This window comes from Zootoca vivipara, chromosome 9 (assembly GCF_965207765.1).
Source record: "Zootoca vivipara chromosome 9, rZooViv2.hap1.1, whole genome shotgun sequence".
Classification (NCBI taxonomy): Eukaryota; Metazoa; Chordata; class Lepidosauria; order Squamata; family Lacertidae; genus Zootoca; species Zootoca vivipara.
Genome location: NC_142592.1, coordinates 48,349,951 through 48,371,386, shown reverse-complemented (window position 1 = coordinate 48,371,386; position 21,436 = coordinate 48,349,951). Strand labels below are relative to the sequence as shown.

Sequence of the window (21,436 nt, the reverse complement as noted above, 5' to 3'; positions counted from 1 at the left end):
GAGGGATGAGTTGGTGCAGAACTTGGCACAATTCAGGTGCAGAAGCTTTGGATTGGCTCCCCTGCCACACCGAGCTCTTCATCACCTCTCCCAGCAGTGGTGCTTGAGGTTGGGATGCCAGGTGAGCAATGCCAGTCTGCTAGTGCCACCCCACCAACAGTGCTGGATCCAAGTTTTGTTGGGTCCTTCAGTGAGTCTACCTCCTCATCACCATTGCTGTTTATTTATAAAATTTATATTTCTATGTCATAGGACCCCAGGGTAAAGGTAAAGGTAAAGGGGCCCCTGACCATCAGGTCCAGTCGTGTCCGACTCTGGGGTTGCGGCGCTCATCTCGCTCTATAGGCCAAGAGAGCCAGCGTTTGTCCACAGACAGCTTCCGGGTCACGTGGCCAGCATGACAAAGCTGCTTCTGGCGAATCAGAGCAGCGCACGGAAACACCGTTTACCTTCCCGCCAGAGTGGTCCCTATTTATCTACTTGCACTTTGATGTGCTTTCGAACTGCTAGGTGGGCAGGAGCTGGGACCGAGCAACGGGAGCTCACCCCGCTGCAGGGATTCGAACCGCCGACCTTCTGATCAGCAAGCCCTAGACTCTGTGGTTTATCCCACAATGCCATCTGGACCCCATGGTAGGTTACAGCAATAGCTCAGTCGATAGAGGATGAGACTCTTAATCTCAGGGTCATGGGTTCAAGCCCCATGTTGGGCAAAAGATTCCTGCATTGCAGGGGGTTGGGCTAGATGAAGTTCATGGTCCCTTCCAACTCTACAATTCTATAATTCTATGAATGTACATTAAAGCAATCAGTAGACCCTAAACCACAGTAACATTTCTTTAAGTTAGATAAAATATGTGCAATCTGTCCATTCTTACTAGACAGGTCACGTTTGGTGCTGTGTCTAGATTGATCCTTATAGTGGTCCAATTTTCAGGTTACATTAAACCATAGTTTAAAACAAACTATGGCTTAGTGCAAATGAGCAGCGTGCCTGTGTACAAAAGTTGCAGGGGCACTGCTTGGTCATATGAAAAAATAGTTTGTTTTAAACTGTGGTTTAATGTGGTGTCTGAAGCAGGCCAGCAAATGGTTTGAACACTAAAACTCTCAATCTTTCTAATGACTGAACCTTGAAATCTACCAGGAACTGTAGTTTATTTTGTAACTGAAGCTAACTGCACAGGCCATTTTCTATCAAATGGTCTCGTGGAAATTGCCATGAAATTGCTGAAGCAAGTGATTTGCAGTGCAAGAGGCTGAAATAACTTTTTGAAAACAGTGTCAGCAAAGTCCAATTAGGTTCACGCAGCTTCTGATCAGACTTTTCTATGTTCCCTTTCACTTTATTCAGGAATTTGATAATAACGACTGTAGCTACCTGTTCATTTGATAACATTGCCTGGATTTTAGAAAGTGGACGCTAAAATGATTTGGTATGAAATAGCCAAAATTATCTTTCCTCTGTGCCTGTGAATTGAGTGCAAAGGCCAGGAGATTAAAATCGAAGCGAGAGTGCCTGGCATTATCTCTTATAGTTTACATCATCATTGAAGCTTTTTGGCTCCTGGGAGTTATAAAAGAAACACTGACATTTCCTGTTTTTAAAAAAGGGTAGAGTAGGAAGCTTTTCAGCCCAGATAAATTACTCCTTTGCGATGTAAGCACTGTGGATAATAACCACATTTCCTGTGTAATGTGACCTACCTTCTGGGTTTTCCTTTCCGGGGATTGTTATTATTGCTGCTATTTATTCAGTACATTTATTCACTAAATATGCATTCAGAGTGTTGGGGCCTTGACTGCAGTGATATTTGATTTAAATTCAAAGACTAAATGGTAAGGGCTTCAAAATGCAAACGAAAAAAGAAATGCGCAAAAATCCTTTCCGCGCCAAGGGCTAAGCATATTTACTGAGCCGCACACTTGCCGGTGCTCAGTGAAGTGAATGAAAACCGTGAATCGCTCGGTGTGGTTCTTATTGTTATGGCAACGTAGACATCATGGAGCTGGGGTTACATCTGCCTAGCTCTTGTTTTCAAGACTGGTTCAGTTCAGTGGCAGCGGAACCACAACTAATCAGGAGTCATGTTAGGAGTTCAGGTAGCAAAAGGTTTGGAGTCCAGGAGGGTTGCTTTATCTTCGGATGTTGTTGCAATAGGCCAACACTAGCAAGGTAATGCAGGTACAGTGGTACCTCTGGTTAAGAACTTAATTAATTCCAGAGGTGCGTTCTTAACCAGAAACTGTTCTTAACCTGAGGTACCACCTTAGCTAATGGGGCCTCCCGCTGCCGCCGCGCGATTTCTGTTCTCATCCTGAAGCAAAGTTCTTAACCCAAGGTACCCAAGGATGGTCAGAGTGCTGCCTTTGGCTGATGTTTAGCGAGTGATCTTGCATTGGCTCCTTCCCTTGCATATTTAGCCTTGTTTCTCAGTTGACTGCTTTGACTAGGCTACCCCTCTTCCAGCCCAACCGTCAAGCCTTCTGTGGCCACCTAATGGGCACCATGTAGCCACGCATTCCTCAGGAAGCGTGGTTCCTGAATAATAATAATAATGCACCAAAAAATCAAAGTGCTAAAATGCTTGAGAAGCATTCACAGGTACAAGAGGCTCTCCACCTCCAACTTTCAGCTTCCATAAACTGGAAGGTGATACAAACAGTGTTGGGTTAGAAACAGCATTCTCCTTCTTTACACATTCATATTAACTGGGATTGGAATGCCTGGAGAGGACTTCTGGTGTTGGCGTATCATATTGTGTAGAGGGCAGTTGTTCAGAGTTTGTGTATATATTGGAGTATCAGGGCTCAGAACAGCTTTGGGGCATGTGTAATTTGTTGGCCCTCAAAGGAGAACCCCTGGCATGCAACCAGTGTCTCTGTATGTGTTATGTTTGTATGTATTAGTGGTGGCTTTTATCAGACAGTTTGAAAGAACTTGCCAAAAGAGTTGGGTGTCCTTTTAGTAAATAAGGTCCCTTTCACAAAATGCCACTCAACCACCTTACGTTTCCTGAGCCCCCAAAACTGCTAATTGCTCGTGGAATGATTCTAGTATCGACTCATGGGGCCCGCTACAAACCCTTTTGTTTCTTGCCATCCTTGTACATAATGTTACTTCTGAGCCTCTATAGCTTTGCATTCTCTATCCAGCCACCTTGTCTGCCCTTAGCTGCCAAGATTTTAAAAGCCTCCATAAAACTCAAACACAATTGACGCATCTGAATTCTCACAGGTTTATACATCCTTGTGTATTTGGGAGGGGGGGGTGTTGAGGAAGTTTATGATTTGGTTTTATGTGGCGACTTGAGGGGAGTGCCCTTCACACCGGCATCTGCAGTAATATTGTTTGTGTTGGAAGCTTCAGAAGACCCAATTGCTGCCTGATGGTAGCCATGTTGCTGTGGGAGGTAGTCAGGGGATACATTTACCTGCTTTCCACTGCATTTAGAGGCAATTTCCAATAGGAGCCCATGAGACTAAAGTCCATAGTGGCTGCTGATGGCCCCTTGGGACTAGTCTGTCTGTGGAGCAAGTCACGGGCAATTGTGATCGATGAAACAGATTTCAGTGTATAGTTGGATCCAATTAATGGAACAGGCAATGAACTGGAACCATTTTAAACCTTTGCTTCCCAAGTGCTGCTTTGGGCTGGTTAAGCTATGGAATAATGTATAATTAAAAAAAATGTGGTTGTGGGGGTGCCTCTTCAGGAGCTAGCAAACTAATTATTAACTTTATCATTAAGTGCCAGATTCATTTTTCTCTTCTCTCTTCTGGAAACGATTCATTCCACATGTGAGATAAAAGGAAAATCTGCTCTGGTTTTTAATGCAGTGTGTTTCTATGGCATACCTTCATGCGCTTAACACCTAATTTTGCTCTTTTAGTGGCATTGCATTACTTTCTTCTTTCCAGCTGCATAGAACTCTCTTGTGTCCCAACATAGACCAAGTGCTCTTGGGTGAACTGAACCAATGCTTCCACCTCAGTGAGGCTTTCCCCTGAGCATTATGCTGCTTCCCCCATGGGCAGGACCATAGCTCTGTGGTGGAACACAAACTTTGCATCCAGAAGGTCTCTGGGATAATCCTGACAGCCAAAAGGGTCAGGCAGTAGGTGATGGGAAAGGTGGGTCTGCAGCCTGAGACCATGAAGAGCTGCTGTCAATCACAGTAGACAGTACAAGAGGGGAGAGTGTCAATGCACTTGGGTTCGTCCTGTAGGCATCCCATAGGCAATTGGTTGGCCATAGTGAGAAGAGGATGGGGACCCAAATTGACCTGATCCAGCAGGGATCTTCTTATGATCTCAGATGGGGACATAGCCAGACCTGGTTAAAGCCATATTCCTGTGTTCCCCTTCCTCTTCACAACCCCACTGGCCCCACAGGTGGTCTCTCCAAGGCCAATTAGGGAGAAGGACCATAGCTCAGTGGAAGAGCATATGACTTGCCCTAGGTTTGATCCCTGGCATCTCCAGGTCTTAATGAGCTGCCTTCCTTGACTGCCATCCTTGCCAGCAGCTACCAATGGCAAGATTCCAAGGACTGTATACCAGTGGTGGGTGTGGCCACACACATGGGCAAGCTTTTGAGGGCCATATACCAGTGAGAGGTGTGCCTAAAGGGTATGGCTTGGGTACAGTCCAGTTGAAGAGGCCTGGAGGACCCCCATTCCTGCTCTAAAGGCGCCGGTCGCCGTTTCCCCTCACCTGAAGTCAAAGGCCATATAGTCCAAGGAGAGGTTTACCACTTCGTCTGTTGTTTCTGAGAATGACTCCATAGTCTGCGAGTGGCAGAGAGAGTGCATATGAGTTCAGGCTTCACAGGGACCGAAGATGGTTGACTTTTCATGTCGAGGAAGAAAGCTCACCCAGGGCTTCTTAACCTACTGAGCTCCACGGGAATCTTGCTATTGATTTCAGCAGGTGTACGAACAAGGTTTTTATATCTCTTCTCCATTCTGTATTTTGACACAGTTCTTCTGAAGAGACACTCCTCGGAGGAGAACTACGGTAGTTCCGTGCTAGAACAACATTGAGCAGCAGGTTTGCCTGTCTGCCTTCACCCAAGCGATTTGCACTCTGAGATATTTGTGTCATTTGTTCCTTTAAACAAGCCTTTTGAGGTTGTTGTGTTTTTCTGCATGTCATAAAAATTAATTCCCCCAAATATCCTGACCTGTCACTCTGTGGTTCATGTTCCCCACAGAATTTTCAACTTCCCTCCCTCTCCCTACCAGCTAATACCAGATGTCGCTCAGTGCCGTCAAAAGCTTGCGTGCTTTTGAAAGCTAAAGCCTGCTCAGCTCCAGAATGCACTTGCAATATTTAACTTGCTTTCTATGTATATCATCTATTGGCCTCTTAGTGATCCATCCCTTTCATGTTATCGTGCTCCAGCCTTCCCTTGAAGGTACTTTATGCACTTGCTGCTTCAGAGACTACTCTGGGGGCTTCATTATTAGCTAAGCCAAGCCTTTCAATCTGTTTCTGTGCATCAATGGATTCTTCATCTTCTTCTATTTTAATGAACATATGTTATCATGATCCTGTGGAAGTCACTTTATAAACTGCCATTAGACTCACTCTCTGGCAACTTATTGTTATTATTTCACCATTTATCTGCAGCTTGAAGTATTATCGCCCTGTATTTGCCTATTTTTAATGTGCAATGTGCACGAGATGTTCCATGCTACAGTGTTCTGTCATTGGCTGAGACTTTTATGTCCTTAGGTTAAGTGCATATTTAAACACTTCAGGGAGTAACTGGCTAAGCCTGGAGAGGAATCTGGTGTTACAATCTGTGGCCAAAAAATTGAGAAAGAAATGCTACTTTGAGATGCATTAATACCAATGTCAGCAACTGTGATCTCTTGAGTTTGTTTGTTTGTTTTAAAAAATGCTTGGGAAACAATATAGAAAACTAGATTTTGCACTTATGGTTTCAGAGAAATGTTTTAGACACAGGGTGGTAGAAAATTCAAAGGGCTCAGGCACAGATAATTTTCTTCAATAGTTCAACCCCATGATACTTTTTCAATTATCAGAATGGCTCCATTTATATATCAAGGGAAACAGGGGTTACAAGAAAAAAATAAAGATGGCCCAGTGTTTCCTCATGTGGCTTAACATATGTTTTAATAAGTGCAATGTGCCCAACTGTATTATGTTAATTGAAATGGTGTACAAGCAACATTATTTTACATATATGTGCAATAGTCAAATTAATTGCAGCTTCCTAGTTCATGATAAATATGCTTTGTTAACTGTCTGGACCTTTTGCCAAATTTTGCATATGCAGAGGTGTAGTGCATAGAATAAATGGGTGGTGGTCGTGTTGCTGTGCTTCTCTGGCTAATGTGTCCATTTCAGGCTGCTTCATTTTCAGAAGGCTGGAGATAAACTAGAGAGGAATACAAAGGATATAAACCTCAAGAAGGTGAAGAGACTTAAGGTGCAACCCTAAACACACTTATTAGAACATAGTGGGGCTTTCTTCTGAGTAAACATGTATTGCAGGAATAGGAAACTGCTGGCCCGTGGATCAGTTGTAGCTTGTGGCACCTTCTCATCTAGCCCACAGCCTTCCCTTCTCACCTCCCTCCCTCCCCCCATCAAAAATCTTTGCGTAGTTTTTGTTCAATATCAGAGGGAGCAATTCTAGCAGTTGCATAAAAGAGAGGTTTGCCTAGAGAACGTTGGTAACAAGGATTTTATTTTCAATGTATTTCAGTCGTTTATATACTGTGTGACACCAAAGTTTCTAAGTGATACACATTAAGATAACAAACAAACAAAACCACACATGCAGGTTAACATCAATTAAAATTAATAATAAAAACAGAAACTTGCTTAAAATGCCTGCTGAAATAGAAAGGTCTTCATTAGGTGCCTGAAGTTCAGTAGGGATGGGGCCTGTCTGGTCTCAGCTGGGAGGGAGTTCTGAATGCACAGCTCATGATGAATATGAGCCATGCATTTGAACCATGTGGGACCATCAACAGAGGCTCCCCGAAAGATCCCAGCGATGGGACAAGAGTATAAGGAACCAGATTGTCCTTAATGTATAAGAGCCATGTAAATTGATACAAGAACCTTGAACTTTTGCATATAATTGGTTTGGTCCTGATTAAACCTGCCTGGGTAATGCTCAGATTAGGTAGCTCCGTAGTTGTTTTCTAACTGATCAAATCTTAATAACAAGGGCCTGGGCACTGATAACTAATGAAGCTCTAGGTCCCACCCACCCCCCTTCTGTGGTCACATCCACACCATACATTTAAAGAACATGGATTTCCCTAAGAATTTGTTTACCCCTCATAGGGTTACAATACTCAGCAATCCTTAACAAACTACACTTCACAGAATTATTGGGGGGAAGCCATGTGGTTGATGTATGGCATGGATGTAAAACTGTAGCATTCAGCACTGGGGAGGGTTGGGGATATTTGGTGCCAGAGACAGGCCAAGACAATGTGCTGCCCCTAAAGTCTGCTGGTAGGATTGTTGGTTTGATCCTGTATAGTAGGTGTTGTGTCCTCAGATGAAGGGGCAGGTATTTGCGCAGGTCAACTGTACATACCAATTTGGTTAGTAGCTCATTCCTCGGTCAGCCACTGAAACACAGTTTTATTTGCAATTAATACTGGCTCCTTTGGCCGCATTTTGGTCCTACTGACCAACAGCAACTGAACCCTCCTTGTCTCTCCTCTGCAGTATTTTTCCAGAGAAACAACCTGGGAGTCTTGCATTAAATTGGCATTTGGTCAACTCAGCCTGGGATGTTCTCCCACCATCCCTGTAGAAGTCTGTTTCATTAGGGAACTTGTAATCTTCGCTTTGGAGCAGCCTTCCTCAACTTGGTCCCCACCAGCTGTTTTAGACCGCAGCTGCCATCTGCCCCTGCTGATATGGGAGAAACAATCCAGAACATTTAGAATGGGGGAGGCTGTTTCAGAGTAAGCAAACACGGTGCTTGCTTTAAAATTTGCCTGAAAAGGGGATTTGTGCTTCTAGGCATGCATCAAACATAAACCTGCTTATTTATAACAAAAGTGGCTTGTGCAGATCCGGTGACCTGGCTGCAGATATAGACGCTCAAATTCATACAGACAAGTCCACGGAGGAGAGGGCTGTCAATGGCTGCTCCACAGCTGGAGAAAGCAACGCTTCTACATATCCGTTGCTTAAAGCCACAGGGCGGAAGACCTGAGCATTGTGGGGGATCTGGTCCAGACGGAGACTCTAAACAAACGCCAGAGAGCAAAGCTGGTGACTTGCAGCTCGTAAAATGCATTGGTAACCGAAGGAAGGGTTAATACCGAATGGAAGCAAGCATCTCCTTTTCCCATGCTTGAACTTGCCGTCTGCTGGCTGTCTTTCTGAATGTTCAGCTGAGCATGGCAGGGATTCTGTGCTCCCAGCAATGGGACAATCTCGCCTGCCATTTCTGTCCGCTCATGCCTCCCCACCCATCTCCCCATGGCAGATTCAGGCAAGAAAAACACAAATGATTAAAAGCAAAGCAGGAGCAGATGTTCCGCATCAGGTTTAAAACAGGACTGCAGTAGCTACATTATCTTAATCCTCCAAGTAGGATATGTGCTCTGGGGCATGTTCCTATGATTTGTGTTTAACATTCTGGCCTTGCCGCTGTATACAAATGTTTGCTTCCTTTTTTTACTTTCCGTCGGCTCAAAGCTCAGATGGAAGTCAAATGTTACTGAGTTCATGTTTCCCTTGGGGGGTTGAAATAAGGAGTTTGAAATAAAACAAAAACAATGGATCACGTACATTGAAATTAGTTTGCTGTGATATAGATCTTTCTATCTTCTTCTTCTTCTTCTTCTTCTTCTTCTTCTTCTTCTTCTTCTTCTTCTTCTTCTTCTTCTTCTTCTTCTTCTTCTTCTTCTAGCAGCACACAGAGATTTTGATGTGGCCAAAAGCCCAATCGCTTTAGTGAAGAAACAGCTATGACTAGGGGTAGCATGAATATTTCACAGGGGTGTGTGTCTCAAAATGCAACACAGCCTGCCCCACGCAATGCTCAAATACAGTGATTCCTATTTGATTTGGGTAATGGTTGTTCATATCCCCCCCCTTTCCAATATTACCATAACATATACTTCCTGCTCTTCCCCAAACAATTTTTAAAGCCTTTATTTGGGTTTGTTCTGCAAGACCATTTACGATGGTGCAATTTGCTGGTATGTGACTGAATCCCACCAAAATATAGCAACAGTGTAGAACCCCCCTTAATTTCCCCCTACCAAACTGTCTTTGCCTTAAAACAGGGGGGTGGGGTGAGACTACACATATTAATGTGTGAAATCTGAAAATTGCCCCAGAGTTAGCACTACAGCTTTAGCCCAACACCTGCTGTCTGAATAGGCCACAGTACCTGAATTTCAGCTCCGCTGGTTCTTAGACTTCTCTGTTTTTGTTTAAAAAAAACAGTTTGGGATGAAGACTGCTGTACCATAAAAAGAGGATTTGCAGTGCTTTCATCTCCTGCATTGTGCGTCTGGCTTCACAACTGAACTAGTAGGTGAGCGTCCCAGCATGGTGCACACTGGTTAAAGCTTTCGGGGGTGGACCACTCTGCACAAGTGCTCCCTCGCTCACTGCTCCACCTGGGGATGGTTAACAAAGCACACTTTAGCTGGGTGCCTGAGACAGGATGAGTCTCAGTCCTACAGAAGCTGAGTATTTCATCAACCTTCCCCAGGGCCTGAATCAGGCAGAAGCAGCAGTACACAAGAATGGTAGAATGTCAGTTCGTTTGTGAAACTAGGAAGCACCCATTATGAAACCTTTGCTTTGTTAACCTTTTTTAAATTTTACCTCTGCCTTCCCTCTAAGCCAGGCATCCCCAAACTGCGGCCCTCCAGATGTTTTAGCCTACAACTCCCATGATTCCTAGCTAACAGGACCAGTGGTCAGGGATGATGGGGATTGTAGTCCAAAACATCTGGAGGGCCGAAGTTTGGGGGTGCCTGATCTAAGCCTTTGAGGGAAGACAGACATAAAATTAGAGATGGTTCTGGGGAAAGGAGAAGGCAGTTGTGCTAGATAAATGCATTCAGAATTGTTCCCGACCTCTCTCAGCTGACATGCAAACACAAATTTACAGTGAAGACGGAGGAGGAGGAGGAAGAAGAGAATCATAGAATCAATGAATCAATGCAGGAATCCTGCCACAGCCATCCTTGGGTGGGCTCGAACCACCAACCTTCTGATTAACAGTCAAACACACTGAGCCATTGTGCCACAGAAGAAGAAGCAGCACAGTGTCCTGCCTTTCAAGAGATTAGTTCATGCGATGCATCTTGCCTACAGAGTCCTTACTATCTTGCCTTTTCTTATTCCCATTTGCCCTTATGCCTCCCCCCCCCTACTGATCTCCTTGATTGTTTTCTTATGCTGCTTTGGCTGTGGCCCTTATAGCTCAGACCTTAGTGCTAAAAGCTATGGCGAGCAGCAGGTTGGTAACTTTCCTTTGGTATAACATTAGGCCTGTGGGCTTTATGTCAAGGAATTGACTGATCTGCCCTACAATTTAATCTCATAAGACTAGCAAACTGCTCCAAGGTTTGCATGTTGGGCAGGCAAAGAGGAGTGTTCTTGTTGGGAGATACCTGCCTGACAAAGGAGACATGAAGCTTCCTGGCTTTCCCTTTCTTGTTGGGAATCTTTGTACCAGGTGGGACAGGAAATCTGACAAGTTTGCAGAAGCAACAAAAAGCGGAACTGGCATCTTCAAGCAGATCAACAGAGTGAAACAATTAGGGCCTGGCAAGCGTTCAGAGCTGATGAAAGGGTTGTAATGCAAGGCAGACAGTGGCTGTCTGCAACTGGAAATAGAATAATGAGCAAATACAAAGGGGGGATCTAACAAGAAGCTTGTGGAATAAAATCAGCACTCAAAGGAGACTCTCCTTGAAGGTAGAAAGAGGACTTTTCTGCAGTTTCAAGAAAGAGGTCCGCCAGTGCCAGTGCCTTACAGCAAATTTTGATGTAGAGCTCTCCCTTCAAATTAGATTAGGCAAACCAGGGAAGTTTCCCAATAAGTAGGAGATCATTGTGTCATTTCATTCCTGTTTTGAGCATTCATTCTCAGGTCCAGAGATCTGGTAGGACTCTGGCCTCAGGCTGCATCCCTTACTAGGCCATGCCTCTCACCAGCTTAGCTTCATATTGTCCTTGAGTGTTTTGATTTATCTGTAATGTGTCCTTGGACTCTGCTAATGCCACTTGCTAGTCTGGATGGGGGAAGCCGAGTCGAGTGTATTGTCAGGGGCGGGGGAAGAATAGATACCGCAATGTGTGGGTTCAATGTACTCTGCTGTACATTATGAGTCACGTCCATTGCTCCACCCACTTTTGGCTCTGACTCCACCCACAATTGACTTGCAGCTCCTAGAAGTTAGCCCAGGCATCCCCAAACTGCGGCCCTCCAGATGTTTTCACCTACAACTCCCATGATCCCTAGCTAACAGGACCAATGGTCAGGGATGATGGGAATTGTAGTCCAAAACATCTGGAGGGCCGAAGTTTGGGGATGCCTGAGTTAGCCTATTAGGCCTTCAGAGTAACAAAGATTTCTCAACTGTGACACAGAAAATCAGGGAAGCCAAATCATCTGGCTCTTAAACATCTATTGGTAGCTGTGTAACCATGGGCTTGCTGACAAAATATGATTTACATGACCATTGTTTTAATGATGTAATGAAGCCACTGCAAGTTTACGTTTCTAGCACAGAGACTGATCATAGCTCATACTCCAGTTGTGTTGAGGGTGCAAGTGGAAGAAGCTCCAAAATGTAGGTTCAGCCTGGTGGTGATGATTACTGGGTGACATCTTGACCTTTGTTGGAGAGGTGGCATTTCCAGGACTGGTCGCCATCATTAAAAACAAAACGTAACCTGGTGGTGACTTTACCCCATAACTATCCCATAAAAATAGCCTTGTGAACTGCCCCTGATGCCTCAGCCATGCATCTGTTTTCAGATTCACACATCACCTTGATTTAGGGGCTTGCAAGTCACTTCAGAACTGTAGCCTTTGATGACTTTGACGATAACATTGGTTGTCGTTTTAACAAACGAAAGCAATAAGCCTCTGCACATTCATCTCATCTGCCTGGACCTTGTTATTGGTGTCGCTTTGTGGGGGCTTGCTGGAAATGTGCTGAGCAGTGGCAGTGGGCCATAACTTCTGCAGATGCTCTGGTTTTCTGAAGATTGGTCTCTGAATGTTTATTGAGCACACTGATGCAATCTGCTCATTCATAGCACAATACATTAGCCTTATTGCAATGCTGTTTTAGCCTAAAAGGATTTGCTGTCAAGCCATATTGTAATTAAATTTTAACATGACTACTAGTGTTTAATGTGGGGCATGTTAGTGAGGGTCTCTAGATATATCTGAAGGGAGGTGCAAAATGTTGCTGTATGGCTCCCAATTTTCTGCCATTAAGCCTATGAATAAAGGGTATCCTAGGTCAATTACCTCCCATGCACATTAGTGAGTGGCAGTTACAAATGGGAATAGAAGAGTCTTGCTCTTCCAAGATCAAGGTTAAATGAAACCTCAGCATGAGCAAAGAGGGCAGCTGTAAATAAATTAGATTCCAGCAGCTGCATGGAATTTGCACAGGATTCTATTTGAAATTGAATTAAAAATACAGGCAACAAAATGCAGCATAACAATACAACAAGATTACTAATTAAGCTGGAAAGGAAACTCACTGATTGTAGCCCAGGGGTAAGTTTGCAAGACAATTAGAGTAAAATAACCTAAGTCTGGGATGACTAACCTGTGGCCCTCCAGATGTTGCTTAGACTCTAGATCTCATCATCCCTGACTTTTGCTCATGTTGGCTGGGATGATGGGAGCTAGAGAAGCTGGTGCACATCCCCTTATCTGGCTTCTGTTTTTTTTAAGAGATTTGACTGCTGCATCTGTATTGTCCTTTGGAGAATTCCTAGACCAGTGGAAATTAAACAAAGGGTCTGCTGGTTTCTCTTTAAGGTTGCCAGACTCAAAAGAGAGCAGGACAATTAAAGGCGCAGAAGTCCTGTCCTCTATTGAGTCTGGCAACCCTGGCTGGATGGCCTCATGGACAATTGGTGCAGGTGTTGAAACCCTTCAGACTATGAGAAGGAGCCACATGAGCATGGAGAGTTTCTACAGAAAACCACCTCCCAAGCATGCAAACTAAATTTATTTGCAAATGTGGGGAAACTCGTTGAGTAGTGAAAGGTTTCTTGGACATTTGCATCACAAAACATGTCCAACTGTTTAAAACACTCATTTTGAATGAAAAATATTGTTAGAGAACCACACAGAGAGAAAGAAAAGGCCTACAAATCACTTTTGGTATGGTCTTTTGTGAGCTAACACAGTTAATAGGCTGTATATTGCAACTGACATCCAAAGTCCATGATGTCCTCCAACACTGTGGGAAATATAACCAGATATTCTTTTTCAATTTTGAGAGGCATTTGTAAATGTCAAGAGACTTTAAAAGAAACAACTTCCTATACATCTACTTAATAAATGGGGCTGAGTTGGGTGATTAATTAGGCGTCCTGCCTTCTGTGAGTCACATGAAGAAATTGTTGCTAAGTTGATCTTCATAAAGAAGAGATTATAAAATAGTGTGTTGTTGTTATTGTTGTTTGTTTGTACAGCCAACATGTACCAATGCAAACATGCAAACTTTGGACTTCCAGTGTACATTTACATAGGAAGAAATGAAAAGATTGAAATTAGAGTCACTATCAAAATTCCGCCCAGGCAAAAATTCAAAGTGAATGTGGGAGTGGGCGTCTCTCAGCCCCCAGACAAAACATCTGAGGATTTTTGATGGATAAAGGCTGTTCATCAGGCTAGCAACGTTTTTAAAAGGGAGTAGGATAATACATTCATAGCTGAAGTGGAATACATTCTGTGCCACTTCTCCTCAGCCCCAACTTCACCATTTTTGTCTGAAGAAGCTGATAAATTTATTCTTTACGTGGATTGGTTCACCTAGGCCAAAGTCCTTCGCGTACACAGAGCTCTTTCAGGACTGTTGTTGCTTAAGTTTAGTTTTTGTTTTTATTCTCAATTTTTAAAAGTGCATTATTGTATACTTTGTAGGTGTTTCAAGCTTGTTAAACCACCTTTGTGTGTCTTTCGGCAAACATCCATGTCTCTGCTTGCCATGCACTGAAAAATATGCCAAAGCTGGGTTGAAGCAAGTCCTGGTGATGTGAGAGCAATGTCTTCTCTCCACTCCCCTGAATGCATTTCAGGGTGTTTTCAGGGCCCATCCAATTCCTGGAGTTGTAATCTATTTTAACTATTTTTAATTATAAATTGTTGTAACGTGCCCTGGGACCTGCTGGTAAAGGGAGAGTAATAAATGTCATGATGATGGCAATGCTGATGATTTCAGCACTCCCAAATTGACACTGGCTTGTAGAAACGAGACACATGAACAGGCACGTCCTGATTTAGGTCACCCACAGCATGGCCCCTGGCAAGAATATGTGTTTACTTGCTTGCTGTTCACTATTGCTTCTTGAGTCAATGAGCCTGAATCCCACCGCTACCTATTTTAAGAAATGACATTGACAAACTGGAGCATATTCAGAGAAGGGCAACCAGGCTTGTGGGGCGTCTGGTAAAAAAAAGTCCTATAAGAAGCAGTAAAAAGAGCTGGGTAGTTTTGCCAAGAAGTGAATATTAAAGTGAGACATGATAGCTGTCTTTAAATATTTGAAGAGCTCCATCACACTGAAGATGGAGAAAATTGTTCCCTGTTGTTCCAGATGGCAGGATAAGAACCAATGGGTGGAAATTGCAGGGAAGTGAGTTTCAGCTGAACGTTTCAGCTCAATGGTAAGAGCTGCTTGGCAGTACAGTGGTACCTCGGGTTACGAACACGATCCGTTCCGGGATGCAGTTCATAACACGAAATGGTCGTAACCCGAAGCACCATTTTGCGCATGTGCAAACTGCGCACGCTGCTTCTGCGCATGCACAGACCTCACGCGTGGCAAAAATACTTCCAGGTTTGTGGAGTTCGTAACCCGAGGTACGACTGTAGACAAGGTAGGTTCAGGAGCTGGTGGGCTTTTCTCCACTTAAGGTTATTTAAGAAGACTCAAAGCTGTATGTATCAGGGATGTTGTAGCTCCATCCTATACTGTAGATCCTGCAAAGGGGGGGGTATTGTAGATGGCCTTCAACGCTTCTCTCAACTCTAACGCCCACATGATAGATTTAAAGCACATAGCTTCCCTCAAAGAATCCTGGGAGCTGTCATTTGTGAAGGATGCTGGGAGGTGTTGCTCTGTGAGGGGTAAACCACAATGCCTGGGATTATTTGAGGGAAGTCATGTGATTTAAATGTGCTGTAAATGTAACATGAATAGGACCCATTTTAGATAACCCCCACCAGGTCCTTTCCAACGCTGATTCCGTGAATTTAGAATATCAAGAGATTTAAGGGGAAAACCCACATTCTCCTTTTAATATTTGTAAACTACTCACTCAGTAGAAAACCTCTAAACGGTTTACCTATTGACTGCTGAGCAATTTTTACATATTCTGGTATCTGTATTCAGTTATCTCCTGGCAAATAACATTTTGCTTCTCTTAAATCGGCATCTGAGTTGCATTCAACATATGCAGCCAATAATTTAAAAATAAGAGCTACATTAAATTTAATGTTTTGCTCTTTTTTCTGAATGAAAGCATGTCATTAGGGCTGGGAGGAGAACTCTGTGATTATAAGTTTATTGACTTAGAGATTGGAAATGTTATTAGTTTCAAGTTCCACTACAGATGGTAGAGATAACAGGGCATATTTTCCACATGACTGGCAATTTTTAGTGGTCAGTATCAACATCTGGTATAGGAAAGCTTCCTCTATTATATGATCTTTAGTCATTCCAGATCTTTCAGTTTGTCACAGACAAAGTGTCCTTTGTATCTTCTTCCCATGGTAATTCAGACAGATTTTTGGAATATTCACGTGTTTAGGATAGCCTTCCAACCGTAAAGCAGATTAATCCTGTTCATCTCGTATCCCTGCCTAAAACATACACATAATGCATTAAGCTGAACTGTGCAACTTTCCCTTAAGCCAGAATCTTTCCCTTTCTTCACTTGGTCTATAAGAAACTTTTATGCGAACCTGTGTTAGGAACCCTGCTAGAGAGCTGGGTAAAATCCAGTTAATAGCCTGGGCTCAACTACAGAGTTGCAAGTTCAGATAGCTAAAAGCTTGCAGAGGTGTGTTCCTGACAATCCACCATTATGGAAGGTTCTTCCTCTGAAGACTTCCAATAATTGCAAAGTGTCCTAAAATTGCTTTATCCATCAGATTATTGGTGGATACCATTTAGCAGTGTTTGAAGATGCTGACAATTTAAAGCTAAGGCAATAAAACTCACTGACTAGTTAATCCATTAATATGTGACAGAATGTTGTGTGTTTGCTCATTTTGTGCAGGGGAGGGGTGGAAGGCAGATGAAAGGAAGACCAGGACATAGGGAAAGCAGGAGAAACTGTAGCTGCCCTGTCTTTTGAGGACTAAAGGGATTGGGGCCTAAGGCATTCAAGGTTGCAGCCTGCAAGCCTGTTAGTTGGCTAGGAAAATGTTCTTATCCAATGTCTCATGGCATCTGAACCAATCTTGGGGAGGAGAACCTTTTCATCCACAAGGTTCAGTGATACGGGTAAACTTAGTTTCTATTGCAATTTGGGTTAATTCAGGAGACTGGCCTGAATCTAGATGCTGTGTGAAGAAAAAGGGTGGTAGCATCCTTGGTGGCTGAGGTGCAGCCCTTGATGACTGTGTTTAAAGGCCTCACATGGAATGGGCTCAATTTCTGACCTAAAATCATTCAAATGGATTGTTGAATGTTCAGAGGGAGAGAGATGACCTGACCAGAGGGGATAATGTGTAGCCAGTCCAGAGTGTTTATACACAGCTAGTGGATCTTTGGATGAAGGATAGTAGACTAGTCATCATCATCATCATCATCATCATCATCATCATCATCATCATCATCATATTTCTCAATCTGCACTGCGCCTTATATATCTGTCTTGGAGATAAATATGGATAAATATAGCTTTGCTGTATGATACTGGTAGGCAACATGGACCCTTCCAGATATTGTTGGACTACAGCTCTCATCATCTCTAGCAATGGACCATACTAGCTGGGGCTGATGGGTCTTGTAGTCCAACAACAACTGGAAAGCACCACATTAGCTACCCTGCTATAAGCCTTCTCTCTCGCCTCACCAACACTTTCAATTATACTGTGCTGTCTTGCTGCCTCCCTCCCACTTTCAGTCTTCTTGCCCCAGAGCTGAGGATAAGAAGAGTAAACAAATGACTCATCTGCCTTTGTCTTAGAGCAGCTTCACACTTTCAATCCCCCCCTACAAGGGTGTATCTTAGTCTAGGAATAAAAATACTCAGAACACCACTAATCATAGCTTTCTAACAATGGGCAAATGGCTCTAGGATTGAGGGGGATCCTCATGAGAAGATCATGAGACTTGGTGGACTTACCCTGTGGCGGATTGCAAGCTCCAGTGAGCAGTGGGAGGATGTTCCCTTGAGTAGTTTCCCACAATGCCCTGGAGCATTCCTGATTTAGTGTTGCTCCAGGGCATTGCGAAAATTTTAAATGGTGGCTCCAAGCCATGTGAAGCTCATTGGCCCATGAGAAAAGAGGTCTTCAGGGTAGGGTAGGGTAGTAGCCCCCCACCCCACCCCACCATCACAACTGCCCAGCCAGGTACTGGTGCCAAGGCAGGCCAGGTACAGCGGGAAAGAGTACAAATAGGCAGTAGGCTGTGATTCTCCTCTCTCACTAGCCCTTGGTAGAGCATAATGACTGGGTGCCTGATTCTCAAGGTTCCTTCAAGGCTATCAGTAGCTACTAGCCACAATGGCTATGTTGTACCTCCACTGTCGGAGGAATACCAGTCATTGGGAATCACAGGTGGGCAGGATGCTGTTGCACTTGTGTCCTGTTTTCGGGCTTCCCACGGGCATCTGGTTGGCCACCGTGTGAACAGGACCCTGGACCAGATGGACCATTGGACTGATCCAGCAGGTTCATCTTACATTCCTATGTCCTGGTTTGAGCCCTGCAGCTCTTAATTCTCCTATAATTCTCCCCATTCTTTGAAAGCGGATGACTCTTTACATTAAAAAGGTAAAGGGACCCCTGACCATTAGGTCCAGTCGTGACCGACTCTGGGGTTGCGCGCTCATCTTGCATTATTGGCCGAGGGAGCCGGCGTATAGCTTCCAGGTCATGTGGCCAGCATGACAAAGCCACTTCTGGCGAACCAGAGCAGCACATGGAAACGCCGTTTACCTTCCCGCTGTAGCGTTTCCTATTCATCTACTTGCATTTTGACGTGCTTTCGAACTGCTAGGTTGGCAGGAGCTGGGACCGAGCAACGGGAGCTCACCCCGTCACAGGGATTCGAACCGCTGACCTTTAACCCACAGCGCCACCTGGGTCCCGCTTACATTACTGAATCCTTAATAAATGTATAGCCACAACAAAGGACGTCAGTGCAAGGAAGCATTCTTTTGAGTGCTGTACAACAAAAAACTACCTGTTAAAAGTCTTCCTGCCCTTGACCTCTTATTGATTTGGTTGGCAATAAGAGGCCACCATCAATAGCAAAGAAAGAAAGCTTCAAGAAAGCACTTTTGACTGCCTGTCCTTCTCTGAGAATAGCCGAGGTGTTCACACATTTTATTTCACTTGCCAAGGTCACAGCCAATGAGGAAGCCAAGACAATTAATCCTAGAGTGAGACAGACATCAGCAGCAAGAGTACATACTGTGTTCATTTTCGAAGGCTTTTTGAAACTCCCGGCCTCCTGCTGTGTCTCCGCAGCAAAGGTCAGCCTGAGTTCTGCTCTTCCGTAGAAATGAGTTTGACTGCAGGAGCAGAAAGAACTTCATTTTCTATATATAACTACGAGAGTTAAGATGTTTCAGACAAAGTACACTGAAAATACATTTGGTATTAGGATATACATGTGTCGTTCTTCAATGCTTGAGTGGAATGGAAAACCTTGTACATTATGTCTGCTTGCATCCAAATTCTTCAACCTTAGTGATTCTGTGCGACTGACCGCTGTCCCTGCAGATCATGCCTATGATAATAGCCACGATTATGATAGCTAGGGATGAGACCTCCAGATTCTGAGGCATCAGGGGTTGGCTGCCTTCTCCATTACTATTTTGTGAGCATCCAGCTGGTCACTGTTAGAATGTTGGACAGGATTGACTTTTAATCTTACCCAGGAAGGCAATTCTTATATGCAGGATGTTTTAGCGCAGGGTTGGTCCCTTGCCAGACCACAATACTAACAAAGACCAGCAAAGGCTCTGCAGCCTTGTGTGTTGCTGTGTTGTTAATACATCAGAGGAATTTGTGTATAGAAGTAGGTTTTGTATTTCTGCCCAAGATGGCAGCAAGTGTTTGCAAACTGTACTGAGTTATCCACTTTTGTTCTTTCCTTACGCAGTTGGAATTATCCAGCACGGCAATCCTTCATCAGATCCGGAGGGATCAAGTCACGGATACATGCCGAGCCAACAGCATGTCTAGCAGAAAACGTCGTGTGCTAACACCCAACGACCTCAAGCATTTGGTGGTTGATGAGGATCATGAGTTGATCTACTGCTACGTACCCAAAGTGGCCTGCACCAATTGGAAGAGGGTCATGATGGTTTTGAACGGGAGGGGCAAGTACAGCGACCCAATGGAGATACCAGCTAACGAAGCCCATGTCTCGTCAAACTTGAAGACGCTCAACCAATACAGCATCCCAGAGATCAACCACCGCTTGAAAAACTACATGAAGTTCCTGTTTGTCCGCGAGCCTTTCGAGAGACTGGTGTCAGCCTACAGAAACAAATTCACCCAGAAGTACAACACCTCCTTTCATAAGAGATATGGAACCAAAATTGTTAAGCGCCAAAGGAAAAATGCAACCCAGGAAGCCCTACATAAAGGCGATGATGTGAAATTTGAGGAGTTTGTGGCTTATCTCATAGACCCTCACACCCAAAGAGAGGAGCCATTCAATGAACATTGGCAGACTGTATACTCTCTCTGCCATCCCTGCCACATCCATTATGATCTCATAGGGAAATACGAGACACTCGAAGAGGATTCCAACTACATTCTTCAACTTGCAGGAGTAGGAAACTATCTCAAGTTCCCCACCTATGCAAAGTCTACAAGAACTACTGACGAAATGACTACAGAGTTCTTCCAGAACATCAGTTCGGAGCACCAAACACAGCTGTATGAAGTCTACAAACTTGATTTTTTAATGTTCAATTACTCAATGCCAAGCTACCTGAAATTGGAATGAGGTGGAGAGCCAGAGAAAAGGGAGAAAAAGCGGGGGAAAGAATATGAAACCTGTTATATTTAAGATTTTTATTTGTCACAATTACATATGAAGAATGGGTTATTTTGTAAGTTAATATTTTCTTCTTTTTTTGAATGATGCTGCGAGCAGCATAGTTGGAAATCTATTATTTAAATTGTCGGTAAGAAGGGACAGCTCTGTTTGCAGGATTAGAAAACTGCGGCGGCTGTAGCTCTAGATGTAACTAGTAACTGCGACACTGTTTGGTGCGGGGCGCGTGGGGGGTATTATTTGTGTCCTGATGAATTCTTTTCCTTTTGCATTCTTCATAAATCTCAGCCTTCTATGTTATTTATGCTTATTTAAGAACACAATAGATTCCTTGTTAGGAGCCAAGATGCAACACTGTGTGGACAAAGAAAATGTTTCCTGTGTATTCCTTGCAGGAGTTTGTGTCTCTGTCCCTAATGTCATTACTGAATGTTCCACTAGTGAAGAATGTGTGCAAATAATTGGAAACATTGAAACAGGAATGGGTTTAAGGGGCTCAGGGGGACCCTCCCTTGAAATATATACGGCAAAACCTTGTGGTTCTCTGATCTGTAAGACACACTTTTCTGCCGACGATCACACACAGATGAAGGCCCAACGTTTGTCCACAGGGACGCAAGGTCGGTGAGGCTTTCACCTTTGAGAATGTATTAAAACATCACACATGTGCACTTCCAAAATGACGGGCATGGGGAAGGAGGAGAAGTGGACTGCCTCACTCAGTCTCTCCACCCTTAAATATTAAGCCAGACACTTCAGAGCATTACAACCACCTCCCAACCTCCCATTAAAGGAAACTGCAACGAAATGAGTGATGCACACAATGAGTCTGATGGGGAAACCAAGTCCTTTGGAGATGGTATGGCAGATGGTATGGCAACCACAACGTCGAATTTGACCCCCACAGTGCTCAGATTTTGTTCTTTCTGCAGGGACCCCCTTGCATGTACAATAC

The 21,436-nt window shown here is 43.9% G+C and overlaps 1 protein-coding gene across 4 annotated transcripts in view; it reads left to right on the top strand.

Annotated features, from left to right (window-relative positions):
- CHST11 (carbohydrate sulfotransferase 11) overlaps positions 1–21,017 on the top strand; it is a 175,924-nt gene extending 154,907 nt beyond the window's left edge. For 3 of the 4 annotated variants that reach the window (XM_035126810.3, XM_035126809.3, XM_060279896.2), the window contains one exon: positions 19,576–20,853. In XM_035126810.3, the coding sequence (XP_034982701.1) occupies positions 19,576–20,430 (855 nt within the window). In that variant the 3' untranslated portion in view covers positions 20,431–20,853. Of the gene's footprint in view, positions 1–19,575 lie in introns of all 4 variants that reach the window. The other variant, XM_035126811.3, reaches the window with a different exon arrangement.
- Positions 21,018–21,436: the final 419 nt, after the last annotated feature.